The sequence below is a fragment of the Hemicordylus capensis genome, chromosome 15, assembly GCF_027244095.1.
Source record: "Hemicordylus capensis ecotype Gifberg chromosome 15, rHemCap1.1.pri, whole genome shotgun sequence".
In the NCBI taxonomy this organism is placed as follows: domain Eukaryota; kingdom Metazoa; phylum Chordata; class Lepidosauria; order Squamata; family Cordylidae; genus Hemicordylus; species Hemicordylus capensis.
In genome coordinates, this window is record NC_069671.1 from 20,114,746 (window position 1) to 20,136,135 (window position 21,390).

Here is a 21,390-nt window from a genome sequence, read left to right on the forward strand (position 1 = left end):
AAAACTTAGCATGGCAATAGCACGCTCTCTCTCTCCCTCTCCCCCTCTCTCTTGCCTCCTCTTGTTCAAAGGAGGGGGAGTGGAAGGGGAAGCAACTTACTCATGCAGAAGGCAGGAGAAGAACCCCCCACCACCACTTACATGTGCGGCGGCAGTTCAAAGAAGTTGACCCCTTTATATTGCTCCATCTGCTTAATGGTATAGATGTCCAGTTCCTTGTACGGGTTCACGGACACCAAGAGAGTGCCAATGTAGGTCTACAGAAAGAATGGGAGACATTAAGGAGACGGGCAACAGCTCACCAGAGAAGCCCAGGAAATGTGTCACTAGGTGAGACAATGTGACCCAACCAGAAATGCCCTTTGGAAAAAGACTCCAGTCCTAGGATGGTGCAGCCATCTAGGGGTGTGTGTGTGTGTGTGTGTGTGTGTGTGTGTGTGTGTGTGTGTGTTTTTGATTTCCAGGCAGGGCTGCCCCACTTTGCCCCTCCAGCTGTTGGATGACCGATCCCCAGCCTTGGTGGCCAATAGTCAGGGTGATGGGAGTTGTAGTCCAACAAGAGTGGAAGGGCCAAAGTGGTGCCACTCTGAGAGAAGAGTCCATCCTTTCACTCCTCACTCCTGCAGAGGAGAGTCCGCCTGGGGTCCCAAGCATATTCCAGAGCTCTCTGCTGCTGGTCTGTCCAGAGCAGGCATCTGCTCTCAGTTAGAGGCATCCCCTGGGAAGAGTGAAGAGACGAGGCGAGGACTCCTCCTCTTCCCAGTGTGAGATCTCGCTCTCCTTATCTCGATCGCCCTAGGCTACAGACTTCAATTCCATCTCCCAAGAGAGCCGAGGAACTGCCGTTCGGGCAGGGAGACTGTACTAGAAATATCGCCAACTGAGAAATCCTCAGCATCTTCAGAAAAACAATTCCCACAGAGGCAGACGCCAAGGCAGTGGCACTGGCATACCACAGAGAGGTCGATCGCATAGGGCAGATCAGGCCATACCTTTATCCAGACCCAACCCGTGTGTGGCAGGGAATGAAAGCCTGCTGCTTTCACCTCCCCAGCCAGCCCCTCTCTCCTTGCTCCTGGTGCTACTGGACACTGATGCACGGGGGATCCAGTTCAGCATGTGTGAAGGTTTACTTCCTTCTTGCTTTCTTTATGGGCTTCCCAGCGGACCTGGTTGGCCTGTGCAGAGAACAGGATGTTGGAGCGGATGTATCTTTAGCTATATCCAGCAGGAAGGTCCCATTCCGGGTGAGGATATGGTCCATTCCAGCCCGTTATGCCCTCTGCATAATTAACCTGTGGAATTATCTGCCACAAGATGTGGTGACAGCCACCAGTCTGGATGGCTTTAAGAAGTGCTTACATTCATGGAGTTCAGGTCTACCAATGGCTACTAGTCTGGTGGCTACAGGCCACCTCCAGCCTCAGAGGCAAGATGCCTCTGGATACCAGTTGCAGGGGAGGAGCAACGGCTTGCCTCTCCCCTTGCCTGTGGGCTCCCCAGGGGCATCTGGTGGGCCACTGTGGGAAACATGGTGCTGGACTAGAAAGGTGTCGGGCCTGATCCAGCAGGGCTGCTCTTTTGTACCTCACAGGGTTCTTGTCAGGATAAACATAACCCTGGACATCGCTCTGGGCTCCTTGGAGGAGGAGCAGGATAAGAATAAATAAATGTAAACACGTTGAGAGTTGGGTAGGCTGAATCGATCATAAGAGCACAATGAGAATGTCACCACAATATTCCCAGCACTAGTTCTAGCCTAACACTTCCTCCGGCACCTGCAAGGTGGACACATGACATCAGCCCCACTGCACCCCCAACAAGCACCACAAAAGCAGCCAAACGGTCCAGTTTGCCATTACATAGATGAGGTTCTCCCGGTATCTCTTGCGAAGGTTGTCTAGGAATGCCAGTTCACTTGTGTGCGAATCCAGGAGGACAAAATCCTGAACTCCCACTCTGTCCCGGGCTATCAGAGCCCCTTCCATGTTCAGCTGGTTGGGTTTCTTCCACGCTGCTGCTTCCTGCAAAGCACAGAAACACTCTCAGTCAGGTCCTCCTGCAAGAGACTTCTGCAGGCAAAACAGTGACCAGAAAGTATCATGCACATCTGACCAGGATATACTCCCCTGCCCTCCAGGGAGGAGCGCTGGTCTGGTGGTAGCCAGCATGACTTGTCCCCTTTGCTAAGCAGGGTCCACCCTGGTTGCATATGAAAGGGAGACTAGAAGTGTGAGCACTGCAAGAGATTCCCCTCTTAAGGGATGGACGTAATGAGACTGTCTGAATCCTTGCTGGAAGAGACTGGGAAAAATCATCTCTAGGCCCAGCTCCTTGGACTTTTTCTGTTTCGTGTTTTTTAAGACCAAGAGAGGTTACACAACTTTCTAAGGCAAGCTACTCCATTGCCAGAAGCGCACCTAGGTAATTTTGGAACCCGGACCTAAAGGCCTTTGGGGGCCCCCCTCCCCTGCAAACTGAGCATCATCATGCTCTGCCAGGCAACCACGCCACCCGGGAGAGAGACAAGAGGATTTGGGTCCATCACTAAACTTCTCTGATAGGAGTTTTTTCTCCTAGATATTCAAACTCTGCCTCTCTTGAACTTAAACTAGGCTGATGCCTTTCAAATCTCATGTTGCCTTTAGAATGAGCCTGATTTTTACATAAATATTCCATAACAGCTTAGTAGCCCTTCAGTGGGCCCTGTAAATACTCCAGTGGGCGAAGCTGCGACTGTTTACAAAAGTTAGCTTTTTCCTGGCTTGCGAAATGACACACACTCACAACTTTTGCACAGTTTTTGCCTTTCTTTTTCTTTCTTTCTTTTTCTTGCCATTTGTGTTGAGAAGAAATACAAAGTTTCTTCCCAAGGCTACAGAACTGTGTGGAGTGATTGTTTTAACGGGAGGAAGGCAAAAACTAACCCTTTGCAAAATAGAAGAACAAGGCGGGGGGGTGCAGAAGAAGAGTTAGCCCTTTTACATAGTCCTCTTGCTCACACATGCTAGAAACGACAAGGCTGCAACACACACACACACACACACTTATTGCCAGTCAGTTTCAACTCAGTACAAATTATCACAGAATGTTCGAGTAGGAAGGGTCCTTGGGGGGTCTTCTCACCCAGCCCCGTTTCATGCAGGAAATTGCTACAGCACCCCAACGGATGGCCATCCTAACAAAGCATGTTTTGAAACAGACTATCAACAGTCCTGTAGGGTAGACTAGTCTCTCCACATTGCAGAACAGATAGATGGCGGAGCTGAGGCTGTAGCAAACAGTAGCTAGTCCTCATGAACTGTTCTCACCCACCTTGTGAAATGCGGAAGGAGGGATGATGCAGACCCAGCCTAACACAGTTGCTGCTCTTCCCGTTTCAAATCCATCCCACCCACCCCCTCCCCTCAAAAAAACTTACCTGGCAGGCCTCTCTCCACTGACCTGCTTCTCCTCTGCCTATTTCACAAAAACCCTTTCTAAATTTGGTCCGCTGGACTTTAGAGATATTGTTGCAAATGTTGTCCGTGACCAGGACACTGGTCTGCCCACAGGAATTCTCCACCACAGCCAGAAAGGAAGGAGATAGACAGACGACGGGTCGCCTTTAGGTTGACCTTGCTGCGTACAGCTTTATCAGCCAGCCAGCTCAGGGCCATGAACTGCACAGGACCAATTCCACCACACCCTGGAGCAAAGGCAAGCTGAACCCCACAGGATTTCAAAGGCAGATTCAGACCAGAAAGAAGGTCGGAACTCAGGCTGCCTTGCAAGTTATTGACAAAGAACCCATCAGACGTGAGGGCTACCGTGTTTCATTTATTAAGAGTTTAGGTAAAGTATGCCATCAAGTCGGTGTCAAATAAAAGCTTTTCCTCAACTAAAAAGGCATCCCCAATTAACTAGGCACCAGACTTTTAAAAGAGTATATTGCTTTAAGACAGTACTTCTAAAGACTGTGGCTGTCAAGCAGAAGAAGCATTCGCCCCTGCATGCGAGGGGAGATGAAATGTCTCCCTCCTAAGAAGAAGCCACATTGTGAAAGAGGCATCAAAAGCAAAGAAATAATTATGCTTCTTGAGAGTCTATCCAGATGCAAATTTAATTGCTCAATCAACTCAAACTCTTAGGATCTGTGCAGAGCTACTTTGCAGGGCTGTGCCTTGAGGCAAGACGCAGCCCATTTTTCAACGTCAGGACTCAGGCATAGAAAACATCACACACCCTAAAATAACCGAGGTGGGAGTGCCTCTGAGAATGTGCCGACTGCATTTCTCTAACCACTGAGCAACCCCATCAGCACACATCTAGAATTACACAGCAAACCTTTCCGTTCACACAGAGTGGCATGTCACTCTCAGTACTTTTCTTCCACGAAATTGCTGGTTGCTCTCACTGGGCCAAGACAGAGCATAGAATGGTTTAAAAACAAAGTACCTTCTTCAGCAGCACCCCTTCCAAGGAGAGCAAAGCGAACATTGTCCTGCCAACCAGAGACAGAAGAATGCCTTACCTTCTTTGAGATCAAAGAGAAAGAATGAAGCAGCCTTGAAATAGCAGGAGCTGCCTACTGGATCCGATTTCTTTAACCTATTTCTTTTTACCCAGTTACCATTCCTGCCTCTGCTTAGAGATGCTGTCACTTATAGTAGAGCCACTGCTCCATTTTCCACTTAAATGTTTCTACCAGCAACTAGCATTTATTCCCAACAGCAGCAGGGACGGAAAAATGCTCAACTGGCTTCTTTGCAGAGTTGTCGGAATGACCCCTGTCCTCACCTCGCAGTAAGAGAGATGCTGGCCAGACAGTCACCCTGGCTTCTCCCCTCTGCAAAGAGCTCCTTTAAGCACATGCACAGAGACAGAGACCGCCACTGCCAATTCACACGGAACTCCTTCCTCACTTTTGCATACAAGGGTGGGAATTTTGCAGCCATAAAAGAGAGAGTGCCTAAAGTCTCCAGTTCCAAGATTTTGTCAATATATTGCAGGAAAATACTCATGGCTGGTTATAGTAATTTTAGGGCCTGTCCTGTTTTCACCTAAGAAAAGGACTTCTGTCGCTCTACCCTAGTGATGCTGCTACATGCAATACATCAGCCGTTAAGAGGAATGTTAAATTATGCAGTGCTGTATTTTCAGTGTGATAATTCAGCATGTTTTCAAGGTGACAGAAGAAAAGCCAAGATACTAGCTTACTCAGAGGCTTAGTGAGGGCAGCAGGCCAGACAGCAGTATTGCTGCAGTCCCTCACCGGACCTATGCCCGCAGTTCAGCACCATGGAACATTCTTAGGCAATGAATACTGCAGGGAGTTGGGGAATGTTCAGAAAGCCATATTTTGAAGATGAAAAACTGCTCTGAAGAGAGGAGTAGAGAGCTGACTCGAGACAGGGTAAGCACTAGCCAATCAGTGCTTTGTGCAACTGGCTTCAGCTGCCAACTGGCAGAATGAGTAGCTGCCCCTGAACTGAACTCTGGACAGACATGTGCACACCTGACTAACCCCAAACTAAAAGGACCAATAGCCTGACTCCATCGAGGCAGCTTTGTAGGTCATACAAATAAAAGGATTTCTGCAGAAGAGGGTTGCTGTGTTTTTCTTGCAATGCTTCCCATGCCATTCATTGCTTACTGACCCCAAATGTTCAACAGGTTAAGTATATTCTCAGTTGTCTTCACTAAAGCTAAGCTGTAGAAAGGACCGTGCTCACTACATGGAAGGCAACAGCTGTCCTCCTTTCCTTCACCCACCCCGGTTCCTCAGCTTTTCACAGCTACGTGACAGGCAGCATGCCAATAGGTTAAGCATCTTTGTGCCAGGCTGGGCTACCTGTCATGCATGTGTTTAAAAGCACAGGAGCAGATTCAGGGTGTGAAATGGCAACTCTGCTGCAGGAGATGCGACAGTTATGTGCTTTTTCCATTCTGTATGCAACTTCTCCAGATCGAGAGCAGCTATGCATCCTTTCCCCCCACAAGAGGTCAGCCTAAAACCCTTCCAGGCAGAACCACCAGTTCCCCCTCCTGCTTGCACACTGCGCTGTTTAGCGAACAGCTCCTAGAACAATTTCCTCAAGATGCAACAGCAGATGAGGAACACTGGTAGATAGCAGACCTCCTAATTCTTTTTAAAAAAACCCTGAATTAACACCTGCAGAGTGGCAGGGGAGGAGGAGGTTCAAATCAAAGCTTCAGTTCAGGGGAGGGGGATTAACCCCTTCTTCTCAAGGGATTTATTTTCCTCCTTAAAACTGCTCCTTTCCCAGTGTTTCAACAGAATAATGATTTTCTTGAGGCCGATGTCTTCTTTTAGGATATGGGTCAATATTTTGTTTAATTTTCTTTGTTAAGAAAACACAACGTTTTTAAAAAGCAAAATTGGAATGATTGTTGATTTTAGATCTTTATTGAGTAAAGACATCAAAAGTTTTGAAAACTGCCCTGCTCCTTAGCTGATTTGGTCAGAGACGGGGGGGGGGCTTACGTATATAAGTCCCCCCACTACACACACAATGCTTCAGAGGGCCATTTGCGTCAGAAAGTCTCAATCCCACCCCCCACCACAACACACACCAGCATCAACCCCTCCTTACAGGCATCTAGTCTGGTGCCTGGTTCATTTCCTACCCATCCCTTTTCAGGGGCTCAGGGCAGGTAACGGCCACAGTATGTGCCAGTTTTAGTGCTTCTTTGCAGCCAATAGATTTGCTGCAACGTTTATTTGTTTTTCTTTGGGGGATGTGCAGACTAGCTCAATTTGTCCCAGAACTCTGCCACAAAACTCGTTTCAATGTTGTGGCTCAGCATGGAACCAAGGACACTTTAAAGAGCACGTGCAGAGTGCCAAGCAGAAGCAAGTCCCCATGCGTAGGGAGTGCCAACCAGTGGTGGCCCACAAGGAGAGGCTGGGATGTTGTATTCCCAGCTCACTCTGGCTGGAGTGGCCCTGTTTAGGCTTCATCCAAACTGGGCAAGAGTGGTGGCCCCCACTAGCTGGTGCTCAGGTAGGGGAAGGAGCTTTCAAGGAGGGAGGGGGAGGAAAGGACACATCTCCCCCCAACTTTTCTTTCCTACCCTCTCGAAACCTCCCCCACTTAAGTGCCTTTGGTGTGGCCGTCAGCAGCCAGCACAATCAGCATAGGACAAGAGTTTGGGTTGCCCATGGTAAATTTACAGATCAATGTTTGTAAGGAAAGATTTCAAATTCTTGGTCTACCTTATCTATACGTTGATTACTCCCTCACACGAAAGCATCGGTGGGTGGGGGTGGAATCTGGTGACTGATTTTTTTAGAGAAGAATGTACCTCTACAAAAGTTAAGCAATGTCTACATCCAAATGTACCTCTCAAGGTATTTACACCTAGTAACCCAATTTCTTTTTGACACAGAATAATGTAAAAAAAAACCCCACAATCATCAGCTGAGGGGTAAGAGAGATTGCAACAGTTCTTTTGGAAGGCTCCGAGCCTTGGCCCCCACCAAAGAGAGAGCCCCTCCCTCTGAAAAGGAGAAGGGTTGGTAGAGAACACACCCCACCCTGCAAAATCAAAAAGGAGAAGCAACTGAGAAAGTGGCTAGTGTTCACGCTTTTAAACACACACCCCAAACTTCTAACTCTTCAGAGGCCTTTGGGGCTGCCATCTTGAAAAACCCTGGCTTGCCAAAGGCCTGCTTTTTATTTCTATCAGGAAAAAGGGGGGACCCGTTTTAAAAGCTTGCGGATAATCTGCTGAGAATCAAAAAACCCTCCACACACACACACAAAAGCCCTTCTCCCAAAGTGCCCATGAAGGACAACATTTTTGTGTTCCCCGAATAAAACACTTTAATGCGCTACAATCCATTACACACATATTCCTCCATTTCCTTTCAATAATTATTCATTAGAAAACATTTAACGTCACTGCAAATTTCACACTGGGCAGTCTGCACACAAAGGCCCAGAGATGGCCCATTTAGAGGGAGTCCGGGGCCGCCTTTGCTAATCTGAGAAACCGCAAGGGTGGAGGAGCTCAGGGCATGCTGGACACAAGGGCCGGCTAAATTGTGCAGTTAACGGTCAAAGGCCCCCCTGCCTACTTTGACACTCATTTCAAGATGACAGCAAACAATAGAGATTTGTTCCTAGCAACTCTCTCTCTCTCTCTCTCTCGCTCTCATCAGGCAGGTCTACAGCAGGCGGCTAAGCCGGCTCCATCCTTGAGACCGGGGCTTGATAGATTCTGTTCCACCTGCCATTTCAGGCCCCGGCTCCAAGCCCCTCCAATTCCTTCCTCTTGGCTTTTCCCCACTTTAACACAATAAGACAGGTAAAGAAAGAATATTGGGTTTTTTAAAAGCAAAAGAAGGGCTATTCAGCACTTCAGCTTTAGTGAAACAATTGCTTGTCAGGTCAAGAGAAGCTGTTCAAATCTTGAGGCCAGTAATCCTGGCTATTTAGAACAGGTTGGAGAAGGCTTCTTTCTCTTTCCAGCCCTCCTCTGCCCCACAAAACTCTCTGGTATCATCTCAGGAATGCTGTTAAATTCCGACACTCTAACTGTCCTGTTTTGCAAGGAGAGCCCCTCTCTTCTACTCCGGGCAAGACGCTGCCCCTATTTTTGCTCTTAGGGAGAGAAAACCAGCCAGTGCCACTACATGGTTCAATGGGGCTGGCTTCCAAGTACAAGGACATACGATTGCAGCCATTATGCCTTATGGTGGGACAAGAGAGGGACAGCCCTCCCTGTTGTGTGTACCCAAGACTGAAACCTTCTGAGCCAACCTGCAAAGGACCAGCTTGAGAGCAGCTCAAGAGCTATCCTATTCAACAGCTGTAAGCTTCAAAATTATGGCAATGATAGGTTTCTAAACCTGCCTTGCTTCCGAAGCCATTGGTGGCGTGATTCCCATGACACCAGTCTCCGTGGTGCTTTACAGAGTAGCGGAGCCAAAAAGACAGTTCCTGATGTCTACAGTCAAAGTTTCAGGAGCACAGAGAGAAGGGAAGGCAGGGAGAGGCCAGGAACTCACTAAGACGGATGAGAAGATACAACTGTCAATGTTTGGGTTTTGTTTTAGTAGAGCATGAGGACTCCAGGGGTTAAGCCAGAGACTTCATTGGCCAGGAACACCATTCTGAGGCTGTTCAGCCGTGCTAGGCAGAGGTGCAAGGAGCAACCACACACACACACACACACACACAGAGTCAACACAGCGTCCCACATCACACAAACACCCAGGACTATCACCAAATCCATTGCATTGGAGTGAGGTGGAAACCACTTCAAGCAGTCTGACATAGGGGGCTCTGTAAAGCTTTGAGGGGGTTTGTCATCAGTCTCATTCCCCGATCTCCACCACCATTCTAAGAAGTTAGTGCTTTAAACAACACCATCACTTTAAGTGGCGCAGCGGGGAAATGCTTGACCAACAAGCAGAAGGTTGCAGGTTTTAACCCCTGCTGGTATTATATTGGGATTCTACCAAAGAAAACCACACAGGGCTAGTCTGTGGGTGCCAGAAGTCGACACCGACTCGACGGCACACGTTACCTTTAACAAGACATTTGGCAATATTTGAGGAAACCATGGAAAACAATGTTTTCCCTCGGTCAAATGCTAGCCCTGTTTAAAAGGTCTTTTCAGTTGGTAGGTAATGGAATTAATCTCCCCTACACAAATCCTCCATCCTGTCTGGGCTCTGAACCTCCAAGCCTATAATGGGAATTTATGGACAGAAAGTGCGAGAGTGACTTAAAACCGACAGCTAACTCTAAGAGAGCAGATGGCCCTTGGGCAGAAAATGAGCCCAGGAATTCCATTCTAATTACAGGTGAGGGAGACCACATTCACCCCAGGCACGGACAGAGGCGGCAAGAGGAGAGTGCAGACCTAGGTAGTTTTGGAGCCTGGACCCAAGGCCTTTGGAGCCGCCGCTGCCACCCTCCCGCAAGTTAAGCATCACCCCACTACACACACACACACACCCTGTGACACACACAGTATTCAACACATGGGTTCTTGAGGGCACACAGACAGCAACTGCACTCACAAGAATGTAAGAATATGAAACAGGTACATTGATGCAAAGAGCCTTAGCAGAAACATTTTTCAACACACAACTCAACTTATTTGCATCCCACATGTTTCTTTCCCCACTCCCGTCTCTAAAGCACCCAGGTCACAATCACACTCTGCTGCCCAGCGCAACATAGGCCAGTGGTGTGGCAACCACATCACCCAGGACAGACTAAAGAGAATGGCGGGGGGGGGGCTGGACTTCAGCCCCAGAGTCCAGGGGTAAGAGCGCCTCTGCCAACATGTGTCTATTTTGATCTTCATCGACCCCAGACAGCTTAGAGAAGCGACAAGGGAACAGGATGCATCTTGTGGAATGCAACACACTTGATTCGACACCCCACCCTAGGGTGGATAAGCCAGCCCCCTGCACAACCCCCAGCTGGCCTTCCTTCCCCATCTCGGAACTGAACTTACCCCTGGATGGACCCAAGAGCTCTGGCATCAAGGGCTGGGTTTCAACTTGGGCCAGCCCCGAAGTCCACGCAGGTGGTGTTGAGCATCAGTAAGGCAGGGCACCGAACTGCCAGATGCAGCAGCATCTGTGGGTGGGTTAAATGTGGGCAGAAGTGGTGGTGGACCATAACCGGCTTTGAACTCGGTGCTCAGTCAGGGAGCAAGGCTGCAGCCACCGGCCGCGTTCTGCATGCAATCCTGCTCTTAAAGCGCTACGCTCGCTTTGGCCCAGGACAAGGTTTCCAAGGCTTCCTGTCAAGCCGACCATGATGACACCCGAAGACGGTGTCTTTAGGCAGGGGAAAGGCAGCTCAGGAGAGGTTTAGCGAGGGTAGCAGTCTGCACCTTCCCATCAGTCTTGTCAGAGAGACACCCACCTTTCCAGCCACCCATAGCTCAGCTCCCAGGCAGTGACCCACAACCGAAGGAAAATCCAAAGCAAGCAAGCAAGCAATGCACCCTGCTTAGCGCACCACAAAGACTTTGCAAAGTCAAGGAGGGGAAGGGAGAGAAGCCGATGAGAGGCAAGCAGAGCGGGGAGGCAAGGCCCACCACAGAGGGTCTCACTCACACAACGGAGCCAGCCCCCTCACCAACCACACTCAGGCCTACAAGCGACGCCCTTGCACTTTTCTGCCTGAGAGCCAACAATGACAAATCTACACCACAGACTTAGGAACAGAGGAAGCTGCCTTCTCCCGAGTCCGACCCTTGGTCCATCTTGCTCAGTATTGCCTGCACAGTCTGGCAGCAGCTTCTCCAAGGTTGCAGGCAGCTCTATCTGGCTGCAGAGAGGAACCTTGTGCATGCAGCAGCAGCAGCAGCAACAAATATTTATATACCGCTGTTCAACAAAAGTTTCCAAAGCAGTTTACATAGAGAAATAATAAATAAATAAGATGGCTGCCTGTCTCCGAAGGGCTCACAGTCTAAAAAGAAGCATAAGATAGACACCAGGAACAATCACTGGAGGGATGCTGTGCTGGGGGTGGATCGGGCCAGTTACTCACCCCCTCCCTGGTGAATACAAGAGAATCACCACGTTAAAAAGGTGCCTCTTTGCCCAGTTAGCAGGAGCTCTTCTACTGAGAGATGGCCCCATCCCCAAAGTGGGGGATATCTTACAGTGCTCAAACATGGAGTCTTCCATTGCAAACCAGGGCAGAACCTGCTTAGAAAGTGGGGGAAATCCATGCCTGCAGCTCTCCTTCCTGAAACACTCTTAACTAGAAAGTCAGGCCCATGGCAGTGCAATTTTATCCATGCTCATTCAGACATGAGCTCATGGGGTTCACTCCCAAGTAGAAGGGCCCCCAGTTGCCACGAGAGAGAAATGAGGGCCATTGGGGCTGGGGAGGAGGATGAGAGCCCAGCAACATCTGGGAGCCCAAGACTGGGAACTACCCCACCCAAGGAGACAAGTGTAGGACTTCAGCCTTCCATGGTTGGAGTTCAGCAAGGCCCTCTTATCACAAGCAAATGGCACCAAGCCACAACAGAAACCCCAAGGCCTCGTAGATAGAACTGTTAATCTCGCTCTTCTTTCTGCAGTTCTTGGGATTTGTTTTGGACTGCAGCCCGCCTCCAAAGTCAGTCCCAACCAGACTCCTTCAGAGAGGGACAGAGATCACCTGGCCTGTTGAAAAACAAGGGCTGCAGGGCCAATGCTGTCCACCTCCACCTCTCTAGTGCCAAGGGGCTTCTCAGTCAAGCCATGTTTACCCCCAGCTCTGGCAGCAGCAGCAGCTGCTGCTGCTGCTGCTGCTGCTGCTCCTCCTCTGCCTCCTCCATGGTGGAAACAGAACCAGCCAAGCCTCTCCAGCTCCTTAGGCAGGCAGCTGCTCTGCCCAGGCCCTTTATATGTGGCTGCAAGTCCTCACAAGGGGCTGTTGGTGCAGCTGGGGCCCCTTGTCTTCATGGCTGGAGGGCCCCTTGAGAGAACCCTCCCACTCAGCAGGATGGATGGATTTAAAGAAACAGACAGCAGCCCTTGTCCTGTCTTGACTTGGCAAGGGGAAGTTGGAATCATAAGGAGGCAACCACAGCCTCTTCTGCAATCCCTTGGACAGCAGGAGCTCCACAAGGCAAAGTCCTGGAATGATCCCAGTTCAACCGGTCGAGAGCTTCCTAACTGGTGGGTGATGAAAGCACCTCCTGCACCTCAGATGGAGCAGCTCAAGAGACCACGAATGTTTGCAGATGTCCTGTGACACTGCCGAAGCACCCCCAAAGGGATGGCTACTTTGGCCCAGGAGGGTCTGGTGCCAGGCCTTTATCTGGGGACAGACATGAAGCAGGTGGAGGTTTGCTCATCGATCTCTGTGCCCATTTCTCTCTTGCTCAGTCCTGAAGTGCCCAAGTGCTGTTAAGAGCACAGGAGTGGGGCCAGCTAAGAAAAGGTGGCAACCCCTAGCACAAGTCCTCTTTGTCTTCAGTTAAATGGTTATGACATCAAGCAGGGGCAGGCAGGAGGCTGGTTTGGTTGCTCTGTGCCGTAGAGCAGCCGAGGTTTCTGACTCTGAATTGTTTGACAGTAGCCACAACAAAAAGCCTCCTGTCCACCACATTAGGCTGCTGAAATGAAGATTTTTGTGTGCGAGAAGAACTGTGAGCTGAGTCCTGGGACACAACACGAATGCCGAACAGGAGTTTGCTGGAAAGCACTTCATTCTCCTTCTCAGCCCCTCTGGACCTGCTGCACCTGCAGGCTCCTGGATTATTCTAGCAAAAAACGCAGAGTAGACCCACAAGCCTGAAGCCTGCCCACGCCTCATGAAAAGGATCCGGAGAAGGACAGCCTTAATGAAAGTATTACTCTTACCAATAAGCTGTCACTTCTGCAATGATGCCTCCCTTTTTAAAAAATGAATGTAATATTCTGTCCTCCACTCCATCATGGTTGACTGCGCGAGGAAATGAGATTTTTATAACAGTTTCACTGGCTGAAAAAATGGAAACGCAAACAACTGACCTGACCCTGCTGCAATTGACTGCAGTGTCTTCTCTGGACTGGGATCTGGCACTGCAGACCCAGCTTCCCACGGGGAAATGTGCCAGCCAGCCAGAGTTTTTGGTGGTCTGGGGGTCTGGCACACTGAAGTCCAATGGAACTTAAATCACCTTCCTGAAGTTTTGCCGTTATCAAAATGGTCTCAGGTGACTGTCTGGATTTCTGTGCTCCTTTTGCCCACCGGTCTAGAGCAACACTCTGCAACCGGCATTTGTCTGATGCCAAATTCCTTTTTGCCATGTGGAAAAGAGGACAGGGCTCCTGTACCTTTAAGAGACGCTTAGACATGGGGATTTCAGCAGGTGTGCAACTGGTTATGCAGGGGAAAGGGAAGCTGCACCTGCCAAAATTCCCTCTTCTGTGCATCTCTTAAAGGTACAGAGGAGCTGACCTCTTTTCCACATGGCAACATGCTCCAAATCCCTACTGACCTGGGATGGTAAGAGATGCAGAAAAGACTAGACAGCAACCTTCAGCAGTTAGATTTGGCCCAGAGGTCTCTAGTTACTGGTTCCCTACTCTAGAGTAGTGGTGTTACTCTAGCCACGGGTTTACAGGGGGGGATGGGGGGGTGTTGCTGTTGTTAAACACACATTCATATCATTTCCCCTGAGCTTGTCCGTTGACTGCCCCTCCTTTGGATTCTGGGGTTTGCACTACCCAGCTCCTCCACGGCACGCCTCACCCTCCTCCCTGTGGCTGCCCATGAAACCCACAAAACCCAGATCGTGGATGGAGAGTCCCAAACGGGGGCAGGAACGAAGAGCTCCTGCCTGCTTGCCCATGACTCTGGAGAACGGATTGGGACCAAATGGACTGCTCACAACTGACCGACTATATTGTACCGTCGTCTTTATCGTCCTGATGGGCTTGACAGCATTTGGACCTGATCCACAACCCAGTGGCAGCAGTAGACAGTGCCATGCACGCCTCCCCCCAACACACACACACACTCCAGGCACACATTCCTCTGGTTCTGCCAGGTCCCGTACTGCAACTAGGAAGGGTGTTCTGAGCAGGCCAGGAACTGCAAGCCCCTTTCCTCTCGCTGGGGGTTGGACCAGCTGTGCAGTCCTTGGGCCTGGCATGAAGAAGCCCTGGAGTCTCCAAGGCTTAGCTGGCGGGGGGGGAGGGCAGGGGGAGGGATTCTCTGCCCTTTGTGTCCTTGAGATAAACCCAGCCGTGGGAGAGCTCAAGGCACCCCTGCTCTCCCTTGTGCAGTGGCAGGCTGAACAACAGTGACCTTCCAGGTCCAAGGAAGAACTGGGTCTTGAAGCCAAGCCTCGCAGAACCAGGGCCCACTCACTAGCCATGCCAAGAAACCAAGGAAGCTGCTGGCCAGAGAGAGCCTCCCGAGGCGCTTGGCCACCAAGCCACGGAGCGCCTGCACCAGCCGCCTGAAGCTCAGCCAGCAGCTGCCTTGACCCGTTGTGAACATTACCTGAAGAGTCATCCTGAAAGCCGCTGCAGACAATGGTCCCAGCTACACCATTCAGAAACCGCTTTGCAAGTTGTTTAGGATCCAGCGTAGCAGAACATGATGCCGTTAGTTATGAGAAACGACTGTGCTGTCCCAGTGGAGAACTCTCAATAATTCATAGTGCGTGTCGGTGGCTTTGCCCTCCAGGTACTGGGATACACGTATTGGCCGGTTCTCCAGATAAGAACGAGAAACTGTACCTTCTTCGAGATTATATTGCAGCCACTGCTGATCTTTGATTAGCCGCAGCGACATTGCTGACTGTTTGCAAACTATGGAAATAAGCCAGACCAAAGGGGTTGTTAATAAATCCCACTACCCGTCACACACACACACACACACACACACACACACACACCCCTAGAGCCCCATAGATCTCTAGGACCTGCATCAGGGTGTTGAGAACTCGAAAGCCTCATGAAACCAAATTAAGGTGCAGCCTTCACAGTTAATAATGCATCATGGGTGAATTACAGGATCTCTTTCCCCAAGTTTGGGTCCAGTCAAGCGATGCTTAGAAATTAAAAGTGCTGAGAACTGGGCTGACGTTGAGACAACATGTTAATGTTTCATGTACTTAATAATGCAAGGATGTGATCTTTCCAACTGCCATCTCTCGGCAGAGATGTATGGTGCGGTTAATAATAGAAGGGGTGACTGGCAACCTTGCTCAGCCATGTGGACAGCTCAGTCCTAAACATGTTCACCTAGAATTAAATCCCATTCCGTTGGGCAGAGCCTTCTCCAGTGGAGCAACTTGCTGAGATATCTCCCTTGTATCTTTCTGGTTTCGGATGGTGAGTCCTTGCTGTGTGAACTTTGTTGAGAACTTTTTTTTAGTTGATAAGTACATATATGCCCTTACTAACAATAACAATAACAATAATAAAATAATTATACACACACACACACACACACACACATACACACACACACACCCCTACCTAAAACAGGAGTATTAGAGTGGTGGTTTTTTTTGGTTAAAATACTATAATATTAGTACCTTTTTGCTAAGTATATAAATGCCCTTAATAAGAATAATATTCTAATACAGGAGTATTAGAAGAGTGTTCTTCGTTAAAATGCTGTGATTGTAGTACTTTTTGTTCGATACATAAATGTCCTGAACAACAACAACATGCTAAGACAGAAGGTCTAAAACCTGGTTCCCAGATTGGACTCTCGCTCCCATCATCACCCCTTGCCCCCAAGCCCCTGGCCGGACGGGAGCACGAGGCAGTCGCTGCTGCCCTGAGCCTCCTCCTGCCCCGGCCAATTGCTCCAGAGCAATCCAAAACTGGGACCCGAAGAAGAGCTTGCCAGTGCCCAGTGAGGGAGAAGAAGTCCCCTCAGACTCCTAGGAAGGACGGACCAGGCCACTGATCTTCCTCATCCACTTACTAGTCTGACTACATAGAAGGCCGCTTCACACGTTCATAGAATCCACTCCACATCTCGGCCACCAGATCTCATTTCTCGCCATGCTTCATTCCGGGGTGGGGGGGCGTGCAAAGGAGCACCCACGACATTTTCCTGGCAAACGGTCTAATTATTCCAGCAACATTTTACAGGCTGGTCTCAGCTCTGTGCTATCCTACCTCCGTGTGGAGAGATCTCCGTCATCTATTCTCCTTTTCAGGAGTTCAGATTCCTGCCTGGCTTTGACATGATGAATGACTCTTAAGCAACTTAATACCTCCTGCTGCTGCTCCTCTCTCTCACCCACCCATTTCATTGCCAGTTGTCTTGAGTGACCAGTTCTGAAAGGTATTGTTTGCAGGCAGACAAAATGGGAAGAGGAATTCTTTACCACATGCCTGGGCATCTCTTGTTCAATTTTAATTGAATTCTTGCTTGTGCTAAAACACCCATCAATTATTCAAGCCTGCATCCATTGATTCTAAATATTACAAGCAATAAGTTTGGTTTTATTGCACTGTGAAGGATCCAGCAGAGTAACAGGCACGCTGGCTGCATTTTCTAATCCTACTTTCTGAATCAGTATTCAAGTTCGGAAGTGATTTTGGCTGCAGCAGCTCACAGATATTCAGTAAGATATGGGGAATATAGGTATATTTTAAAAAGAGCTAGCACACAATAGAGTTATGTATTGAATTAGAGATTGCATTTACATAGAGATTGGCAGGCTGGACACTCCTGTGGTGCTGGAATTGTGGTCATTGTGGAAACATATCGGAAGATATGTAACCAAAAGGGGAAGGTGAAAGGGTAGCTTTTTAATCAGTGGCATATTATGGCAGAGTAAATGACTACAGGACACAGAATGTGGAATAGGGAGGTGTGTCGGTAAGTGTAGAAGAGTGCAGGCAGCAGGCATTTGTATGAAGACAGGAACAGAGGAAGCTCCTGCCTACTGAGTCAGGCCCTTGGTCCATCTAGCTCAGTATTACCGGCACTGACTAGCAGCAGCTTTCCAAGGTTTTAGGCAGGGGTATTTCCCAGCCTTAGCTGCAGATGCTGTCAGGAACGGAACCTGGAACCTTCTGCATGCAAAGCAGATGCTCTGCCACTGGGCAATGGCCCCATTTGTAATTTCATCGGATAAAGGTTGTCAGGTATGCTTCTGCCCGGCCTGGATTGCACAGAAGGGCACCTTCAGCGGGCGGCATGCATCACCAAAGACGCTCGCCTCTATCTAGCGACTGCTGGTTTTCCAGGAATGAGTTAATAAAATGCATGTTTCATACAAACGAGTGTCTAATCTACAGCAGTTTGGGAGGCAATTTAGAAAGTGGCACTTTAAATGGCTTTTGAGATCTTTGTTTTTGTTTAATATAAGAATGCCTACTGGCTTGACAGAGTCACCACCTATTTCACAGTTTTAATTTGTCATCCTGTGTAAACACCTCGGGAGATAATTACCACCTTATCGACACAGAACTTGGGTTTGCCTGTGGGTGAGCTTTTCCAAAACACCTTTGAAACTGACGGGTTTATGAAGACACATTTATTCACCCAGGCTTTTAATTGGATTCGTGGTTTTAAAATGGTAACGTTGGTTTTAAATGATATTAATGTTAATGATTTTAATTGTTTAATTGATTTTGTTTTGATTTTAATTGTTTTGTTTTTATTTTGCTGTAAATTGCCCTTGGAAGGGTGGTATATAAATAAAATAAATGAATGAATTGGGCTGTGAATAATCCTGGACAGTCCCTATAGAAACAGCAGAAAGATGTGTCATATAACATAATCCAGTTTCCTCGGCTTGTGTCTCCTTACAGGCAGCCTTTCCCAGAGCAGAGGTCCCGCCTTCCCCCCTTTTGCTGCCTTTCCCCCCTAAAGAATGTGACACTCTCAGCATCAGCTAATGTCTGGATGAGTTCTTTGTTGCCTTTTATCCGAAAGCATAATCTCCGGCTCTCTTTCCTTACATTGTTTTCTGGGGAACAAAGATGATGATGATGATGATGATTTGAATGTATATACTGCCTAGTATAAAAATCTCGAAGTGGTGTACAGAATTAAAAACATAAAACATAACATTTAAAGTTCATAAAAAGATAAAATCATAATAGATAAAAACGCATTAATAACACATTAAAATGGGGGGGGGGAATGAATTGTCAAGATGACAGTCGAGATGGAGGCCTCTGGGTGGCTACTACACCTTCACCCTTACTTTTGTGAGTAACAACATTTTTAGGGAGACTTTTTAGCCTTAGGATGTTATCAGTATGGGATGTGAAACAATAGCAAGAAGCCATCGCTTGAGCTTCTGTGAGAAAGAATGCTCTTGCCTGTCTAATCTATCCAACACCCCATCCTCCACTTGCCTAGGGGAGGGGAACATTGATTCCGGCACCGTTGCAAATGCAACAAGAAATCTTAGTGCTCACGAAATGGAGCTGCAAATGAGACCCTGAGGGTGGGACAAATTCCTCTACTTCTTCAAATCTTGCCACCTACTGTGAAATGGAAGTATTTCAGGCAAACTGTGTGGCCCCATTCGCACATAACACCAAACTGGAGTTTAATGGGGAAGAGGTTGGAATTCCTGAACATCCAAACACGTGCAACTGTGGTTTTGCGCCCAAAGCAACCTGCAATTTCCCTCGCCAAACTCCAGTTTAAACCTTCAGTTTGTGTAGTGAGTTTTGCCTCTCAACCTGAAGTTTGAAGGCGGCTGCATTAGGTCCAAACACAGACACCACCCTAACCACAGTTTTGTGCTGTTTATGGAACTGAAATGACAGAGAGGTCGGCCCAGGAACGTGCCTACTCCATGCCTGCCGTGCTTCTCGATGACCGCCTCTCTGAGCACTTGCCCCGCCCCCTGTCTCCGAGCGACTGAAGCTGCCGCCCAGCAACGGGGACGCCACCACATCCCATCCCAACCTTTGAAGCCTGTCAAATGGAAAGGTCGCATGATGGGGTGATGCCCGCTTCCCACTGAGTCCCTGGTTCCCCCTTCTGGCAATCCAAAGAGAAAGGGGACGGGGTGGCATGATGGGCACAACGTGTTTTGCTCTCCAAAAATGCATCAATAAAGAAGTATGTTCACAAGCACATTCAGTCACCAGAAACCGGGCAACCCAATTCGTTTGATGCAAAGATAACATCTGGCATGGCAGCGAGACCCGGGGTCGGGTTTAAAAGGCAGCCACGCCCTTTGGAACGGCTCTGCTTTATTTGTTGCCTCTGGGGAGAGAGGGCTCAGCCCGCCCCCCTTGGGTTAACACAGGCTGTTCCTAGCCTTACTCACGTCCACAGGAGCCGCATGGCCTCCAGTGAAAGGAGAGATTCCTCTTATGCCATCATAAGGTTGGGTGCTACTCCAGAGAGCACCGTTCTCTCCTGAGAGCAGAAGGCCATGGAGAGACCCATTCGCAACTCATGAGAAGAACTGTCCAGGGGTACACAGATTGGGCAAAATCACTAATAATGATAGTCCTTGCTGTCAGAAGAAGGGCTTGTCTGCCATTTAAAGAGATTTAAATGCTGCGAGTGGGCAGGCAGGCAGTTCGTTCATTCCAAAAAGGTACGATCGTGCTCAGCACACCTCCTTGAAGATCGTGGCCAATGGCTACTGCCCTGCAGATGTTCTGATGCCTTGCCCACTGTCTGACGATGCAAGTGCTACGGAGCTTGCTGGGCTGTGGCCTTGGCAGACCAGGAAGAGGAAGGGGCTCCCCTACCCTGAAAATGGAGGTTGCTGGGCTGCGACTGGACGAACGTCTGTGATGCCATTCACAGTTACAAACATTAACCACGGGTTCAGCAAACTCCAGTTTCACGTTGTGTGCAAATGCAGCCTGTGTGACTCTGGAGCTTGAAATGAGAGGGAGAGAGGGAGGGAGGGAGGGAGGGAGGAAGAAGAAGAAGAAGAAGAAGAAGAAGAAGAAGAAGAAGAAGAAGAAGAAGAAGAAGAAGAAGAAGAAGAAGAAGAAGAAGAAGAAGTCGTCTATATGATCTATGACTACATGGCACCAAATTACAGGAATGAGTAGCATCGCATTGGATACAGTCCACAAGGGCGTTCTCTTGCAGAAAGCCCATTGAAATGAATGGGGGCACTACTGTTCTCTTGTGCAGCCTCCACCCATTCAGTGGGCCCTCTTCGGCAGGAGAACTTCCTAGATAACTGTTCCCATTGTGTATAATTTAACTGCAGAACTATAGAGCCCAATTAAAAATAATGAGGCCTGTCTCCCCCTGCCAGACTCACTTAGTGATAATGGAGGCTGATCGTTCCTGGGATAGATTCATGTTTGTCTAATAGGTGAACTGGGGCAGGGGTCTTGGCTGGGGTCAGGGGCATAGACCTGGCAACAAAACATGGGTCATTCAAGCTTAAGGGGGCCTTTAGGAACCCAGTTATTAAATAAGGAAGTAGGTAGTACATCAAATACAAAAACATGAACAAACCCCCATGCAGCGCCTTTTAAAACTGCATTTTGCTGTACGGCCATTCACCAAATTATTCCGTCTGCTGAAGGACCACGGAAAAAATCTCCCAACTGGTGATGAGGTGAAAAATCTATTTGACACCACACCCAGAGGGGGGAAAGATTGAATGTGTCTGTCTTTGTCCTGATGAATAGTTTGGAGGAGTTGTGGAAAGGTCAATATTTTTCCAACCCAAATATAATTGTATTCAGAAGACTTTACTTTGATTTTATTCGGGTTAGACTGAAAGGATGACGTGGAAATTTGATGCCAGCATGGCTACATCAGTGTAAAGCAGGGGCGCTCGCAAAAGAGTCTTAAAATATATCATGATATTTAATCGTCATTGGATGCAACAGATTGGGGACTTCATGGGATGGTGCAATTGACTGGCTTAGATCTTCCAAATATACGAGAGGGGGAGAGAGAGAGAGAGAGAGAGAGAGAGAGAGAAGGAGAACTTGAACTTGGC

At 48.7% G+C, this 21,390-nt stretch overlaps 1 protein-coding gene across 3 annotated transcripts in view; it reads right to left on the reverse strand.

Annotated features, from left to right (window-relative positions):
* Window positions 1–14,996, reverse strand: part of MYO1H (myosin IH) — a 35,379-nt gene extending 20,383 nt beyond the window's left edge. The window contains exons 1-3 of one of the 3 annotated variants that reach the window (XM_053280422.1): window positions 14,970–14,996; window positions 1,863–2,024; window positions 142–257 (exon numbers count right to left, since the gene is read on the reverse strand). In XM_053280422.1, the coding sequence (XP_053136397.1) occupies window positions 142–257; window positions 1,863–2,024; window positions 14,970–14,981 (290 nt within the window). In that variant the 5' untranslated portion in view covers window positions 14,982–14,996. Of the gene's footprint in view, window positions 1–141; window positions 258–1,862; window positions 2,025–3,421; window positions 3,585–12,240; window positions 12,349–14,969 lie in introns of those variants that run through there. The other 2 variants (XM_053280421.1, XM_053280423.1) reach the window with 2 other exon arrangements.
* Window positions 14,997–21,390: the final 6,394 nt, after the last annotated feature.